This window comes from Rhamphochromis sp. 'chilingali', assembly GCF_963969265.1.
Source record: "Rhamphochromis sp. 'chilingali' genome assembly, chromosome: 14".
NCBI lineage: Eukaryota > Metazoa > Chordata > Actinopteri > Cichliformes > Cichlidae > Rhamphochromis > Rhamphochromis sp. 'chilingali'.
The window spans coordinates 5,500,644-5,517,098 of record NC_137941.1 but is presented as its reverse complement, the minus strand read 5'-3'; the positions used below and the strand labels follow the sequence as shown (position 1 = coordinate 5,517,098).

Genomic DNA, 16,455 nt, shown 5'->3' with positions numbered 1-16,455 from the left:
GTGATGGTGGCTCTATATGTTGTGGAATACTGAACACAGTTTGGCTCTTCTTTGGGACTTTCTTTAATGAAGAATGAACGAATGAAGTTTCATTGTCATGCATTTTATATTTCAGATAGGAGTCAAATATGGAACAAAACTATGGACTTTCATGACTCAGAAAATGAACTGAAATGTCCAAAACCATTTTTAAGAGCTTGAAAAAAAAAAGGTGTCTCACGTATTTAAACCCTAGTGGGGTTTGTCCGTCGAGAGGCGGTTGCTGACCTACTATTAATCATGTGTGCTGTCACATGATCCAAGGTGTGAAAAAAGGTGTATGTCGTTACACCAGAGGGTTTGGGTGAAACCTCTGTGACACCTTGCCTCACCCTATCATACGACATATTAAAGTCATATGCTATTATTATTACTATTTAGCAGCAAATTAATAATTACACGTTTCAAGAGAATTTATTGTAACTCTTCCCTCTTTTACTTTCTTAGATAAGAAGAACCCATGTCATTTACCCCAGGCTCCCGGTCCCTGTCGAGGGCTCGTGTCACGCTTCTTCTTTGACAGCTCGAGTCAGGAGTGCAAGCAGTTCTATTATGGAGGATGTTTTGGCAATGCCAACAATTTCAGGACCATGGCTGAGTGTCAGGCAAAGTGTCTAAATCCAGGTAGGGATGCACTTGCATTCACTAATGCAGTTCACTGACTGTTGTTTTGAAGCGTTCTCTGATTTCTTCCATAGTCATATCTGCTTTTGATGAAGTCCTACATGAGGACCCAAAGATCACAGCCTTTCATTACAGCTTAATGGTCTTTATCCTCTGTATACAGAGAGTTCTCTAATCTTTTCATAATGTTAGAATCTGTAAAATTGCATGTAAAGAAACATTATTTTTTCTCCCTCACAGAGTGGAGAATCCTTTATTTTCTTTGCTTACTTTATCAATCATTTTCTTTTGAAAGGTTCCGCTGGCATCAAATTGTATATCAGCACGTTATTTTAAGCATGTTATATGTTGTCTTTGTACTGATTTTGATTAAACACATGGTTTGAATAACTTGTAGATCATTTGGATTTTGTGTATATTTTACACACAATAGCTTTCTTTTATTGGAAACATGGCCAGTTGCTGTGCATCAACAGAAAACCCATTTCAGTGAGGTGACATAATCAAAATAATTCTACCTCTGAAAATTAACTTTGTGATGACTTTTAGCTGACCGTGAAATCACATTCCACCTTGATTTAGCATTTAAATGGTTTTAAAGTGACCAAAGCATACTCAATTATACCAGACTTTAGGCATAAGTCGTTTAAATATTGAAATTTTGAGGAAAATAACGAGCAAGTCACTCGGCTGTGACCAGTTCTGCCAAAAGACCATGTTGTAGAGAGAATCGATTTTAATTCCACACAGACGAATGTTTAGTTTCATTTATAGACAAAATGTTTGCAAAACAACACCTTTTCCCAGCTGATGCTAATGTAATTAAACGTGCTTTAATTATGATTGATCAGGGGGATATACACTGAACAAAAATATAAACGCAACACTTTTGTTTTTGCTCCCATTCCCCATGGGATGGACGTAGAGACGTAAAATTCATTCCAGATACACAATATAACCATCCCTCCCAAACAGTGGTCACAAATCAGTCCAAATGTGTGGTAGTGGGCACATCTGCTATATTGAGATAATCCATCCCACCTCACAGGTGTGCCACATCAGGATGCTGATCTGACATCATGAGTAGTGCACAGGTGTACCTCAGACTGCCCACAACAAAAGGCCACCCTGGAATGTGCAGTTTTTTGCGCTATTGGGGGTCTGGGGACCCAGAACCGGTCAGTATCTGGTGTGACCACCATTTGCCTCATGCAGTGCAACACATCGTCGCATGGAGTCTATCAGATTGTCAATTGTGGCCTGTGGAATGTTGGTCCACTCCACTTCAATGGCTGTGCGATGTTGTTGGATATTCGTGGGAACTGGTACACGCTGTCGTATACGCCGGTCAAGCACATCCCGAACATGCTCAATGGGTGACATGTCCGGTGAGTATGCTGGCCATGCAAGAACTGGGACATTCTCAGCTGCCATCTGCCCTGAACAATGTGAACCATGATTCATCCGTGAAGCGCACACCTCTCCAACGTGCCAGACGCCATCGAATGTGAGCATTTGCCCACACAAGTCTGTTACGGCGACGAGCTGGAGTCAGGTCAAGACCCCGATGAGGACGACGGGCATGCAGTTGAGCGTCCCTGAGACGGTTTCTGACAGTCTGTGCAGAAATTGTTTGGTTGTGCAAACCAATTGTTCCAGCAGCTGTCTGGGTGGCTGGTCTCAGACGATCTTGGAGGTGAACCTGCTGGATGTGGAGGTCCTGGGCTGGTGTGGTTACACGGGGTCTGTGGTTGTGAGGCCGGTTGGATGTGCTGCCATATTCTCTGAAACGCCTGTGGAGACGGCTTATGGTTGAGAAATGAACATTCAATGCACGGGCGACAGATCTGGTTGACATTCCTGCTGTCAGCATGCCAATTGCACGCTCCCTCATTGCTTGTGGCATCTGTGGCATTTTGCTGTGAGTCAAAACTGCACATTCCAGGGTGGCCTTTTGTTGTGGGCAGTCTGAGGTACACCTGTGCACTACTCATGATGTCAGATCAGCATCCTGATGTGGCACACCTGTGAGGTGGGATGGATTATCTCAATATAGCAGATGTGCCCACTACCACACATTTGGACTGATTTGTGACCACTGTTTGGGAGGGATGGTTATATTGTGTATCTGGAATGAATTTTACGTCTCTACGTCCATCCCATGGGGAATGGGAGCAAAAACAAAAGTGTTGCGTTTATATTTTTGTTCAGTGTAATTAAATTTGTTCCAACTATAGTAGGTCTTGATGCTCAAACATCCAGGTAAAAAAAATCCCCAAAGGTTGATTCTGTTCATCTGGATGTAGCGTTTTCAGGAGGAGAAACATCATGTCCAGATGAACAGAATCAACTTTTCGAGATAAATACAGCAGGACTGATGTTCTGTGGATGGCAGTCGAGACACATGTTCTCAGATGTTGCTTTTCTCTTTTGTCCGTGTCAATATGGTGAACCCTACCACAGCACCAGAATCTCCTTCTCCAAGAAAAGACGATGTTCAGCCAATCATCGAGACTGGTAACGATGACTGTACACTGCACTCTGCCTATCTTCTTCTTCTTTCACCTGTTCCCTTTTAGTGTCATCACATCAGGTCATCTTCCTCCATCTCACCCTATCCCTAGCATCCTCCTCTGCCACACCAGCCTTCTGCATGTCCTCCTTTACCACATCCTTGAATCCTCTTTGTGGTCTTCCTCTTCTCCTCCTGCCTGGCAACTTCAGTATATCCACTATCTCCCACCTGCGCATATATTCAAACCATCTCAACATTGCCTTTCTCTGTAATATTCTGTGTCTTAAGTAACTGATAAATATAATTATTACTGATGGCATCATTCCCCTTGCAACTGGGATTAAAAAAAAAAAAAAGAAAACAGTAAAAACCAGAATGAGATGGGCGATTGATGGAGGCATTCAGCCTATGTTGGCATGACTGGAAGCAGAAGGAAACAACATGTCCAAAAATCAGTAAATACTGCACAGATGGACAAATTGCTATTTAGTAATAAGTAGTTACATATGCATGTCATTAGTTAATTAAAGCTTTAGAGTACCAATTTTTTAATTTCATAAAGACGCAAGTAAGCTAATTCCAGTCTTTATGTAATCACTTTCCTGTCGCAATTCTCTGTTTTATGCACAGGTGCAAAATTTGCATTAATGATCACAACTGAGTCTGACAAAGGAAGCAAATTTATTCACTGACTGATTGATGGCTTCCCATATTGTTGCATTTCAGGGGAACAAATTGCAGGGGAACAAATTGCAAATGCACCGTTGGTGCAAGGGAATGACACAAATCCAGAGACAAACGGTAAGAAAATTCCACATTTTCAAGGAGAACTCAATGAGAAATCTTGGATGTAGCATTTAGAATTAAGGCTAATTTGATTTTATTCATGCAAATTGGTTGTTAGGTTACTATTCTTCATAACTCCATAAACACAGAGGCTACATTTCTGAGAACAGCCAGGATTTCACTCAATGTTAGTCTCATAAAGCCAAGTAACACGAGTCAAGAATGTGATATCAATAAAATCAGCCGGCTGTGTAGCTGATTGATGAAGTAAACTTGATCAGTGAGAAAACTGAAAAGCTCTGCGACTAAGATACAGTCAGACAATGAAGCACAAAGCTAGAAGCAGTACACGTAGTTTTCATTTATTACACAGAGTATTAGACATGTGGGATAGATTAATGGTCACAAGGCATGATTAAATCACTCATCTTGTCCTCAGTCATTGTTAAATTCTGAAATATGCTCAGACCTGAAAGTAAGCAATTCCAAGCCATTTATTAACTAGAGCAGTTTGTGCTGCCAAAAACTTTTTTGTTATAAAAAGAAGAAAAGAAATTGTCAAGGTGCAGTGATGCATAGATGGTAGACAGCTTGCAGAATTGCTTTTGTTGTGAAAAGCAAAGGGCAGAAACGGAGTGCATCAGTGTCCTCTTCCCACAACTCGTTTGTTACTTTCCCACTCACTAATTTTCGGTGTATTCGCAGTGTGGGAGCATAAATCACAGCTGTCCTGTTGCAAGGCTGTTTTGTACAGCTTGCAGGAAAGAACTGGGAGACCCTGGCTCGTCTCCCATCGCCCTCAACTCATTCAAAGAGTTATAATTCTAAGAATTCAATTTCACTGTTGTCAAAAATATTGAGTAGAAGAGATTCAGGATAAGTTAGCCTCTGTAGTTCCACCATGGAATCAATCTTTTTCTTTTTGAGGGTAATTCTTTGATTAAAAAAAACAAAACAAAAAACCCAAAGAACTCGTTGATGTAATAAAGTGTCTCTGAGAAGTAAAGTTGGTATGAATGTTGATTTCAATTCATTAATCAGGTCTTTAAAAGACAGATTTAGAAAATAGGTTTTGGTGATATTTGATGTCACAGTTCACTACTACGATGAACCGAGTTTGACTCTCAAAGTTACAAAAGCCAGAAATGAGCATGAGAGAATGTGGTGTGCATGTTGACGTCTGTCTGCCAAGCAGATGTTGCCATGTTGAAATCAAAGAAATCAAATCAAAGACTGACATCTTGTGGCTGCTCAGTGAAGCACACACTTTGGCTCTGTGGATCTCAGACTTTTTCAGGCATGAAACAGTTCTGGGCAGCTCCTCCGCCCAGAAAGTCATTAAAATCATCTCATCAATAACAATAATAAAAAAGGGAATATAAACTTGAAATTTAGCTAAATAAAATAAAACACAATAGCATCATGAAAACCCTTTATATATTTTCCAGGTTGCCTGCACCCAGTTATGTGCTGTGACTAGTTATAGTTTCTCTGTTTTTGTAACACGGGACATGACAAGTAACAGAAGACCACAGTTTTTCCAGCAAAGCATGTTTATAAAAAGCAGCTGTAGAACTCACTGAATTATCTAATTAATTATTTTTATCAAAGAGAATTTGCAATGCAAACAGTGGCATGACTGGCATGAAACAACACTTTGCGCACCTCACAGCTGTGTATGAGAACTCAAAAGTCGGTCTGATGGGAGCTTAAATGAGCTTTAATCTGCCAGCTCCAGAATACAAAGTCTGTGTGATGTGTGTTTGTGCCCATCTGGACATATTGTTGCAGATAACGGATTCATAGGCAGTGCGGGGGTGTCATTTGTGCTGTGTTTTGCACACTCCCAGGAGCATCTTTTGTGTCCTACATGTGAGAAAGGACAATATGAACAATGCCCTGACCTGGTTCTACCAACATGATCTATTTATGTGTGAGAACTTGTCATACTATATTATGTTTGGAAGTTTAACACAGTGGTGGAATAATTCTTATATATTAACTGTTTGCCTAAAAGACTGAGGCTTTGTGGTGATTTAGGGGTTTGAATTCCTAGCCAGTATATCTGAGTTTGGGTTTCAGACCCAGTGTCAGAAGTTCTTATTGTTAGGCTGATTTCTTTATCAAACGAGTCATTTTTGAGTATTAGCTCTGATTATTATTATTTATTGTATAGAATTATTGCTTTTTCGTGTGTTTAATTCTCTCGGTGTAAGCAATTCCAGGCCATTCTTATCCTCTATCTTGTCTTTCTGTTTATTCCTTTGTCCTGTAGTGTTCTCCTATATCCATCTTCATGCATAATGTAAGTCTCATCTCTGTGTTTAGGATAGGTCTTTGAGGTTTAAAGGTTATTATTATTATTATTATTATTATTATTATTATTATTAATATTGTACGCTGAGATCATTTTAATTTTTGTCTTACCTGACCCTGGATTCTCACCTGTGTTAACTGTGTCACCTATGCCTTGTTCCCCACCTGTGTGTGTATAAATAGTCCTGCCCCTGTGTATATATTGTCCTATCGTCTTTTGTCATTGTTTCCTGCAAGCCCTCCTGTGCTCTCTTGTGCTTCTGCGGTTTAATTTCAGATTTTGGGCTTTGTTCATTTGCGATGTAGTTTCACCCTGAACAAAATCACTTTTTGTTGTTGATCCTGGATTTCTCTGCAGTGTGACATTATTTTTGGTGACCTTAGCTGAGCCTAGCAAGTTAAATACTGAGATAAATGCTGAACTGTTAAGGTCACTGTTTGTCAGTGAAAATAAGTGTGCATCAGTAGTGAAAAAGAGTCATTGCTCATGGGTCTCCAGTCAGAATATGGAATATGGCCCTACTCTCACCCAGCAGAAAACTACAGAAAAAAACAAAGAGGATGGCTTACACAGCAACTTCCACTCTCAGAATCTGTTACTCCAAGACTCAGCCTGAATATGCCGGTCAAAATCAGTTTCAGGTGGATGAAGCCTAATGCAACAGTACACAAACAGGAATCATTCATCTTCCTCACCTTCAGGCTTGTGGTATCTTCAGCTTATGTCTTAGCTCTCTAATAAAACTAACATAGATCTAATTTAATCAAAGAATTATGTAACATTTTAAGGATGAAATGAAATAAAGTTGGCTGTTTGCTGTTTCTTGTGATTAACAGACTTCACTCTTTCAGAGCTGTGCTTCAGACCTGTGGACAAGGGGACATGTAGTGGTTCAGAGAGCAGATATGCATACATTCCAGAAAAAAAGCGATGCCAGTCATTTTCCTACAGCGGCTGTGGAGGGAATGAAAACAACTTCATAACCCGGAGACACTGCTTCCACAAATGCATCAGAAAGGGTAGGATTATTTTAAGAGATTCACTTTAATCCAATTCTGTTCAGTTTAGTTGATTTATATACTGCCAAATCACAACAGCAGTCACCTGAAGGCACTTATGTTGGTAATAAACCTACAATAATACAAAGAAAACCCCCAACAATCAAACATCCTCCTATGAGCAAGTACTTGGTGACAGTGGGAAGGAAAACCTCCCCTTTAACAGGAAGAAACCTCAAGCAGAACCAGGTTAAGACCCAGGATGACCCAAGGAAGACAGGACAATCTGGAACTGATCAGTTCCAAAGTTTGGCATACCATGGCATGCTCATTCAGTTAATTTCTTTTTCATTTGTTGTCTTTAATTATTCCATTTTAAAAATCTAATATGAAGACATTTTGTGGTTTATGTTGCAGGTCATGGGAAGAGGATGATGATCCGAGTAAGGAGGAAAAACTTACACAACATTCTTAATTACTCAAGAAGAACACTCGACTCTGCGTGAGATTCTACTCTGCTGTCAGCTGTATTTATGCCAATATATGTTTTGTTTGGGCTTTTTTTTTTTTTTTTTTAGCTTTATGCATGTTTTTTTTTCTGCTCTGCAGCCAAGTCTGCCACAACCCCTTGACATCATTGGTCTGCCTCTGTGTTTATAGCAATATGATTTTCTTGACTTGTTGAAACATGTTTATTCATCTCAGGAATAATTTGAGCTTTATGTCATTTAAAAACTCTGTTAATTTTATTTTTGGTCAGACACATGAAAGTAATGCTGTGCTGCACTGTGCAGTTTGGAGTCATTGTTTAGAATCTGCATCTAAATGATGTTCATTAACTGAGATCGTTAGAAGAAAAGACTGCGGGATCCCCCTGTGGTCTAGATACTGGTGGCGGTAGAGGAGAATAAGCAGATGATGATGACGCTGATAGAGAATTTGGATCAAGCTCAAGGACAACCCACACTGGTGGACATGGGGAGGAGCAGGAGTAGATTACAATATGTTGTAATGGAACTAGAGGAGAAGCTGGAGATGGAGAAGCAAGGATATCAACAAGAGGAATGTCACAGATTGGCTCTTTCTTACTGAAATGAAACACATTTTGAAATAAGGGGGGGGGGGTCACTTTTTGAAGGAAAAAGTGTGACAAATGAAGCTAAAAGTGACACCAAAGAGGGATGACGTCCTTTCGTCCTAGATGAAGGTGAAGAATAATGATTGGACCCTGAAAAGAAACAAATGAGGGAAGACATTTCAGAGGATTTATTTTTTGAAAAGAAAAAAGCTTCATAAAAACAAACAGAGTTAGCCACTGAGAAATATCATGAAGAGCCTTGTCCTGTTTGCTTGTCTGTGTGCGTCCCTTTGCCGCTCACACTGCTGCTGCCATGACCTTTAATAAAGAGCTGCCATACATGAATGAAACATATACTGAACAGCTATAGCGTATACATGATGATCATGTCTTTATGTCTTTTCAATAATAACTTGCTCAGAAAAGGGCAAGCATAGTATCAAAGAATAATATTTCTGCCTTTCATTACAAAACATTAAAATTTATGACCTTAGCAACAGCCTGAGTGACATACAGAGACAGATGAGCTTTGATATCGCAGCAGGATAGTCGTGTTTTCGATTTACATCAGAATTTATGGAAAAAAATATAACATCGTACAAGCAGACTTTGAAATAATTGCTACACCGTGCTGCTGAGGACGGTGCTCTCTGTTGGTGTCGTTGTACGTCAGGCAGCATCTCATATTCTTCTGTAGCACACTTGGCTTGGGATAACAGATCTTGTGTAAAAATGATTTTTTAATTACATAAATTTGATTTTTAATGAATTAAACTTGTTATTCGCATTGTTTCTATCGCTTATTGACAAAAAACATTTGTTTGGCTGATGTTTATGCTCTGGGCACTAATGCTTTGCACTGCAGTTATTATATGTATACATATTTTATGTCTTTCTATTTTTACGATCAGATATTATCGTTTCGATATAAACTTCTCACTATAGCCTTAATGGGAATACATCTAATGCATATTTACTGTGTATGTACAGCAGCTGATGCTATTCTACTGTGGTATTGGCATAGTTTCTCTTCAGTGTGAACGGCAGCATTAAAGTTGTGCACAATTCTTCGTCCAGAATTGAATTTTTTTTAAGCAACTCCACAATCAAGAAACCATCACAGCTGTAAATCATTGTGAACAGGATAATGACTGTATTGTTGTTTGTTGTTGATTTTTTTTATGACTTTAAATCAATGTTTTCAAGCTTTGGAATGTTGTTGGTAAGAAAAGCCAGAAGGGGGCAGTGTTGTGTAAAGAAAGACGTTTGTGAGCAGCAGACGAACAGTGCTGTTTACTGTACATGGCTGTAATGGATGGGACTGAAAGTTTATATATATAATACATTTCAACAATCCTATTGTGTTTCGTGTTTATTTACTCTCTTTCCATCTCTTTTAGTTTGAGTGACAAGTCCAGAGTTTTACACTGGAAAACAAAGAATAGCAAAATGGCCTTCAGAACTCTAAATAAGACAACAGAAATCGTGTAGAGTTGCAAGAATTGTCAACTGAACTATCAGCTTTATAACAACATAAAGCTGACAATTTACACCCTGCACAACAGTCCGTTATTGTTGTGCAGGGTGGGGGTGAATTTTTTTAAGCATCCTTCTAGGTTACCTCTGTTGTAGGCTAGTGCAGAATCCACAGCCTGCATATTTTCAGTGGAATCTGGGTAATTTTCAAGACTTGATCTCTGTTTTGTTATTGATTACTTTATTACGCTATTTTTATTCAAGTCTGTAGAAAATGCTTTCATAAAGCTGCACAAGACAGTAATTTCAGAATGTCAAATCAATGCATCTCATGTGAAAGACATTCTCTATACTGACAAACCCACTGAGACGTATCACCTGATATAGTTCTAGTTTTATAGGATGGAACTTTCTCCTGTTTTGAGTGAAGAAACACTCTTGAACCCATACACAATCATCGTTTAATAGTTAGCTGGTAAGCTGCTGGAATATATCGCTCTCATCTACAATAGAAATATAAGAGTGGTGCAAGAACTTTGTAAGTCTTTTTCCTCTAAAATGAAAAGTGGATCCAAATCATGCTAGCTAAGTGAGTCCAACAGCATAACAGAGACACAACATCCCATCAGTGCAGGATCAAGGGTTCAGATATTTCCTTCAGTCTGTTACGCCTCTGTTTGTGTGCTTTACCAGCTGGCGGTAACCCTCGTTGTGGCTGAAATCACTCAATATCAACTGAATTCTGAGTGTGTAAATCCACTTTGACACCGTGTTCAAATCATAATCTCACAGAGCAATTCCTTATAGTTTACAGAAAATGCAGCCTCCTACAGAAACACATCTATAAGTAAATGCTAATGAGATTATGTTTTTACCTGTATTTCTAGCTTATAATACAATAAATCCTCATCATATGTCAGATCCCACAGTGGAATAATGTTTGTCTGTATCTTACTTTACTAGAAAGTGTCGATGTATATATGTGGCCTGTCAAGAAAACACATTCCCCTGGCAGTAGACTCATTTTATCGGTGCATATATGTTTATGGCTTTAGAAAGCATCCAGTACTTTCATAGCAGCAGTTTGGTTTGAAACTGCAGCTGGTTTGAAACAGAGAAGGTCAGAGAAGCAAAAGGGATTCAAAAGCTACAAAAAGTGCTTTTACCTGTGTGTGATCAGTAATGACCCATCCACCAAATAACGAAGAATCCATTTATAAGAAATGTATGAATGCGTTGTAGGCTAGATGCACAATTATAGATCACGGGTAGAAGTAAAATAAAATATAAGCCGATGTCTTAACCCAGCCATAAAGGAAGAAAATTAACAAAAATGGAGGCTTAGACGTATGCTTTAAATGTCCCCGTGTTTAAAATGATCCATTTCATTGTTTCTGCAGGCTTGGAACGAAAAGATCACTCAGAATGCACAAAACAGTTTCCCCGGTGAAGTGCCCGTGAGCAAAAACACTCTTTGATAACACAAACTGTGGATACACGCCTGCATTAGCGTGTAGGAGTGAAAGGGGCACATCATCCTGCACTGTGCCGAGCTCGCCACAGATCGCAGGTCCTCAGCTGTAGCCTACAGTGTGATGTAACAGGAAGTAGTGGGTTGCCTTCCAACGTCAACCTGACAGCCGTCTGAGCTGCGCTCATTGAGCGCCGGAGGTCCACCGTGTCCAGTTGTCTGCGCTGAAGCCGAGGAGGAAAAGACGCTTTGGGGGACTGCTCTGAGAGTTTATTGCGGTTCCTGCCTCTGCGCTCCGGGTGGATTTTACTCTGTGGTAGGACGTGCTACAGTGAAGTGTGAATTGCGGTCTACGCGCTGTGTCTCTTCCATGTTTTGTAGGCAATTTGAGCCGCAGTCACGTCGAATGCAATTAGCGCAGAGTTGACAGGGCATTCTGTTGCTTTATCCAGGGCATTTCAACTGTATGTGCACTGAGGGAGCCGGGGAACATGCACTTATAGAATGGCTGAGCCCACTCTGAACGATGAGCATCCGCTTGAGCCGCATTGTCCCTCTGTCAGGAGCTGAATGCAAGAAATGTCGAGGTGTAGGAAGAAAATAAAGAAACGGCTTTGTTTGTGCGCTTTGGACACCGTTAGACCAACAAAGCGCGTTGTGCGTGATTATTTGTATCAAATTTATATATTAGTTCCGTCTAATGAGACATTCGCACTCACCCCTGTCCCGTTTTCAGGTGGTTTTAGGATCTTTTCACACGCGCAGAAATGATAACACTGTTGGTAAATGAATTCAGAGGTTACATTTTAAGATGCATGCATGGTCAATTTAGATTTTACATGTAATCTATACACCTACTAATGACTGATACCTCATAGGAAGGGATGAGACGCAGTCAGGCGTTTGTTTAGATTTTTTACATTAATTAAACGGAATAAGAAAAAGAATCAGCTCCATTCAGCACCGAGGCTTTGATGTAAGCGACGGCCACTGGTTGCTAAATCATCTGCATGGTTACATAAGGGGCAGATTTGGACATGTTGGAAGTTTGTGGGCTGGACAGTGAAAGGGATCATGATGATGATGAATGATGGTTGTGATGATGGTGGTGTGTAGGAGGAGGATGTGATGACGATGGCCACAATTGGCGGACTATATTCTGCTGAGGAAAGATGCATTCGAGTGATTACAAGGGAGGTGACAGAGCAGAGGTAACTCCCAATCTGAAGCTGACTGGGTTTTTAACAGATGAGTTTCTAGATATGTTTGAACTCCGTGGGTTTTGCAATGTCGAGGTGGAGTATTCTCAGATGACTTCTTGTGTTTATTAAATGTTGTTTAGCCTAATTTAGCACTTTTGTTATGGTGATTGGGAAATATCAGCAGTTGAATTCATTCAAAAGGTTGAGCCAAAAGATTTTATGTGCCGCTTTTATTTGCTGCTCTGCTTTTAAACGTGCAATTTCAACTCATGCCTTAAGTATTTGAACTCTCCACGACCAATGAAAGAGGATGTTTGGAAAACTAAAAGAATTCAGTTAAATATTAAGTAAGTTGCTTTGGTCACTTCAGATCATTTAAAATGTGATAAGTTTAAGATGCAGAAAAATTCGTTTCAAAGCACATGTTTGGCCCAAAGTTAACTTCTTCTTCTTGGAATAAACACATTTTTAGATCTCATTTCAAGATGAACACTGATTAATATTTCATAAAAGGGCTAACATAAACAACAGAAACAGACATTTCTAATTAAAAATGACTAAAAAGTGCTTTAACTTTGGATTATTTTGTACAAAACCAGCAACTTTGAAGGAGCTTCTTTTACTAGTTGCATGTCAGAAATCACTTTAACGAAAGTATATTAACATTATTTAACAGTTTTCAAGAAAAATCAGAGAAATATTAAGCAGAAATATAGCAGCACTAGTTAATTTCTGCTTTGCTGTCTCTGTGATGATCTCACAGATGTTCAGATTTGTCACGCACACCTCAAAAACAAAAACAGCCCATTACTGCAGTGCTCCACCCTGAATGTCACACCTAGTTAAATGTTAAATGGTCAAGTTTACATTATATGCACATGTTTATTCTTAAGTATGGGAAAGGTAAAATAACGTTGAGAAATGCCAGAAAGTAAGCCTAGTAAAACAGTGGATCTGCTTTCCTGCCCATGCATGTCGGCCGTCAAGACACTTTGGACAGTGAACGTATCGAAGCTGCCAGTTGGCAGGGCTGTCTGATGAGTCTTTGAGGCCATTTCGCTCTGACATCTTCCAGCGGCTCAGGCCTACACCAAATTCATGAGCCGATTGTGCAATGGGAGTGTCGTGCAGCTCATCACATTTAACCCATGCTGAGTGTTTACTGCCCACGTCTAGAAAGCAACTATTAAATGTGGGTGAGACAAAGATCTTGGCAGCAAAGCTCCCCAAACCTTTGCAGTCTTCATGATATAGCAGAGCTTCTCCTACAGCCATGGCATTTAGAAAGCTGTGCTAGTGGCAGCTCATTTGCAGTGTAGCCGATTCATATGGAGAACCGTGAAAAATAAATTTCTTCAGGCCTTAGAAGAAGCTCTCGTGTGGCTTTTTTGTAGTGATAATACGTGTGTTGAAACTGGAGCTTTTTGTGAAGAATTTATCCTGTAAACTCCAGGTGACCTTCTCTGGTGAGTGCAAAGGCCATCCGATTCACAGTCACAAGCGTAATGATGTTTCTCGTAAAGCGTCACCCCTCATAAATCACCAGGACACAGCTCCTGATCGATTCCTCTGTTTACTTCCTCATCCTGTTGGGGACACTGCAGACCTCTCAGACCTCTATAAAAACCTTCATGACCACAGGTTTCTTGCAGCACCTTTCACTGTCTGTCAGATGTATTTAAATTGATTTCCTATCATGTTTCAAACTGAGTCTCCACCTCTTTTATATATTATATATTTTCTTCCCTGCTCACTCAAGACTGAAGCTATCGTATTACACAAAAGCACAGTGATGTACATATGCAGCACTCCCCTCAGCTTCTGGATTCAGTTTCAGGAATATGAAACCTTTTGAGGTAATTTTTCCACTCATACATTATGATGGGTAAATGTATTTCTCATCTCCAGTTTAAATTGAGGTGCCTGATGGGACGTGTCGCAGCCTAATGTCGTCGGGAGCAGCTTCAGGACGGCTTTGTTGCTGTGTAGTGATTGGCATTTTGAACTGCAGCGCTCTGCGAAGGATAGAAGGAAAAGGCTGCATGGTTTCTAAGGGTCTTCCATGTTTGTGTGAGCTAAACAAACTGAGTGATACAAGCTTCTTAATTTAGTGTGTGGGAGGGGACTTCTGGCATACACAATAGAGGAAATGGTCCCTGGGAAGAGCTGCATGTTTGTCTTCCAAAGGTGAACCTGGAGTACTAGCAGATGAGTATAGAGCAATTTTGTTTGTTTTTTTCGCCATATAAACTCATAATAAATTCTTGGGGCTTTGATGGAAGATCATTAATAAATAATCTGGTACATTAAGTGCAGAGATTTCTTGTTTGAGAGAGCTTGTTTCCAACCACTTAACACTGCTTCACATTCCTCTTCCACCCTGCGTTTTCTGCAGCTCTGAGCAAATGTCTGCAGCAGCCATTTCTGTTGGATTTCCAATTAGCTAACTTACTCTAGCGTGAAAATACGACTATTATTACTTTCAAGCCCAGGCTGCCGTAAGCTGTGCCAAAAATCTCTCCATTTTATTGTAGTTAATTGGTTTTCAAGGTTAATAAAAGTCTCAAATTGCTTGTTTCCCCATTGAAAAACACAATATGTTATTGTCTGTAGTCTGTGTAATGGTCAATATCATAACGTTGCTTTGGTTAAACATATAGGGAACTATAGCCACTGGGAAAAAGCTCTGTTTGCTGTAAGGGATTATTTGTGCATTGCAATACCATGAGTGGCCACTAGGAAAGATTAGCAGGAAGGATGACTAGAAGCAACTAAGGGTAATATTTAAAATTCATTACATTACAAGATTACGGATGTTAAAATGGTCTGCAAGACAATTCTCTACAAAAGTCTTGAGCCACCTCTCATTTTTAAATATTTTGTTTCCAAAGAGTCAGACTGTTGTATTTTTTTAAGTGATCTGGAGCAATGGTTGGCTCAAGACCTTTGCAGCCTATGGTCTAAATATACTGACTAGCCAATCTCAAAGCTAGATTTGGAGGTGTAGTACTGACATGACTCTCCTCCTTGTTATGGAGCTAGGATTCAAAATGTATTATAGAGCCTCTTAGCAGCTCACATGCAATTATTAACACCCCAGGACAGGAAAATACCTTATAAAAGCCTTAGCATGTGCACTGACAACCGTAAAACTGCCCCAAATATTGCAAATGTGTCTGAGCTTTCTTTTTTGTGGCAATGAAAGGAAGTGCTGTAACATTTTAACTGTATATTTTTGTCATTAACATTAGAACAAAAAGGTAATCTGAGAACTCTTAACATTTTATTTTGTAAAAAGTTACACCCAATACTACTAGTGACACAGTATCCATGTAACCATCAGACATGCATGAGACTGATGCTCTGCGTAGCGTTGAAGCCAGACAGAGCCACAGACCGTATAATGCACTAGATTTCCTGCTAATGCTGCTTTACTGTCCAGCTTACAGACAGGATCTTGTCTTGCTCTGGATCCTTATCTTGCTGACCTCTCTAGTGACTAAGCAGACATCTACTGGGGAGGTTTGCATGCTAGTTACTCCTCAGCCTTACCAAACAAACACTGTCTGCCTTCAACCTCTTGTAGCATGCAATAATTCTTTTACTTGTTAATTTTTTGTGGTTTGAATAGTTTGTCTTATTTTCTCCGATTAACACTTAATTTTCTCAATCTTTTTACAGGTAAAAGTTTTGTTTGTTTTTTTACTGATAACAAGCGGTCCGTTATAAATTTAAAATAACTTTGCACCCTTTGTGACAGCAATAAGGGACAATGTCATGTAAAACTAACTGTAAATGACCGTTATTCAGATATTCTCCACAAAAACAAATATATTTATTGAAGCTCTCATGTGTGGGCTAAGCTGTTAAAATGTTTTCGTTACACAAACACAAGGCACGCAGAGAAACTTGAACCGCTTAGTAGTGACGTGAATAGCACTTTCAGAGG

At 39.7% G+C, this 16,455-nt stretch overlaps 2 protein-coding genes across 2 annotated transcripts in view; both read left to right on the top strand.

Annotated features, from left to right (window-relative positions):
* tfpia (tissue factor pathway inhibitor a) overlaps positions 1-9,716 on the top strand; it is a 46,551-nt gene extending 36,835 nt beyond the window's left edge. The window contains exons 3-7 of the mRNA XM_080901977.1: positions 487-663; positions 3,127-3,180; positions 3,905-3,979; positions 7,133-7,300; positions 7,697-9,716. Of these exons, the coding sequence (XP_080758103.1) occupies positions 487-663; positions 3,127-3,180; positions 3,905-3,979; positions 7,133-7,300; positions 7,697-7,785 (563 nt within the window). The 3' untranslated portion in view covers positions 7,786-9,716. The remainder of the gene's footprint in view (positions 1-486; positions 664-3,126; positions 3,181-3,904; positions 3,980-7,132; positions 7,301-7,696) is intronic.
* A 1,750-nt stretch (positions 9,717-11,466) lies between these two features.
* The window catches only part of LOC308409450 (calcitonin gene-related peptide type 1 receptor), a 29,445-nt gene continuing 24,456 nt past the window's right edge, over positions 11,467-16,455 (top strand). The window contains exon 1 of the mRNA XM_080902226.1: positions 11,467-11,620. The gene's annotated coding sequence lies outside the window, so the exon portion shown is untranslated. The remainder of the gene's footprint in view (positions 11,621-16,455) is intronic.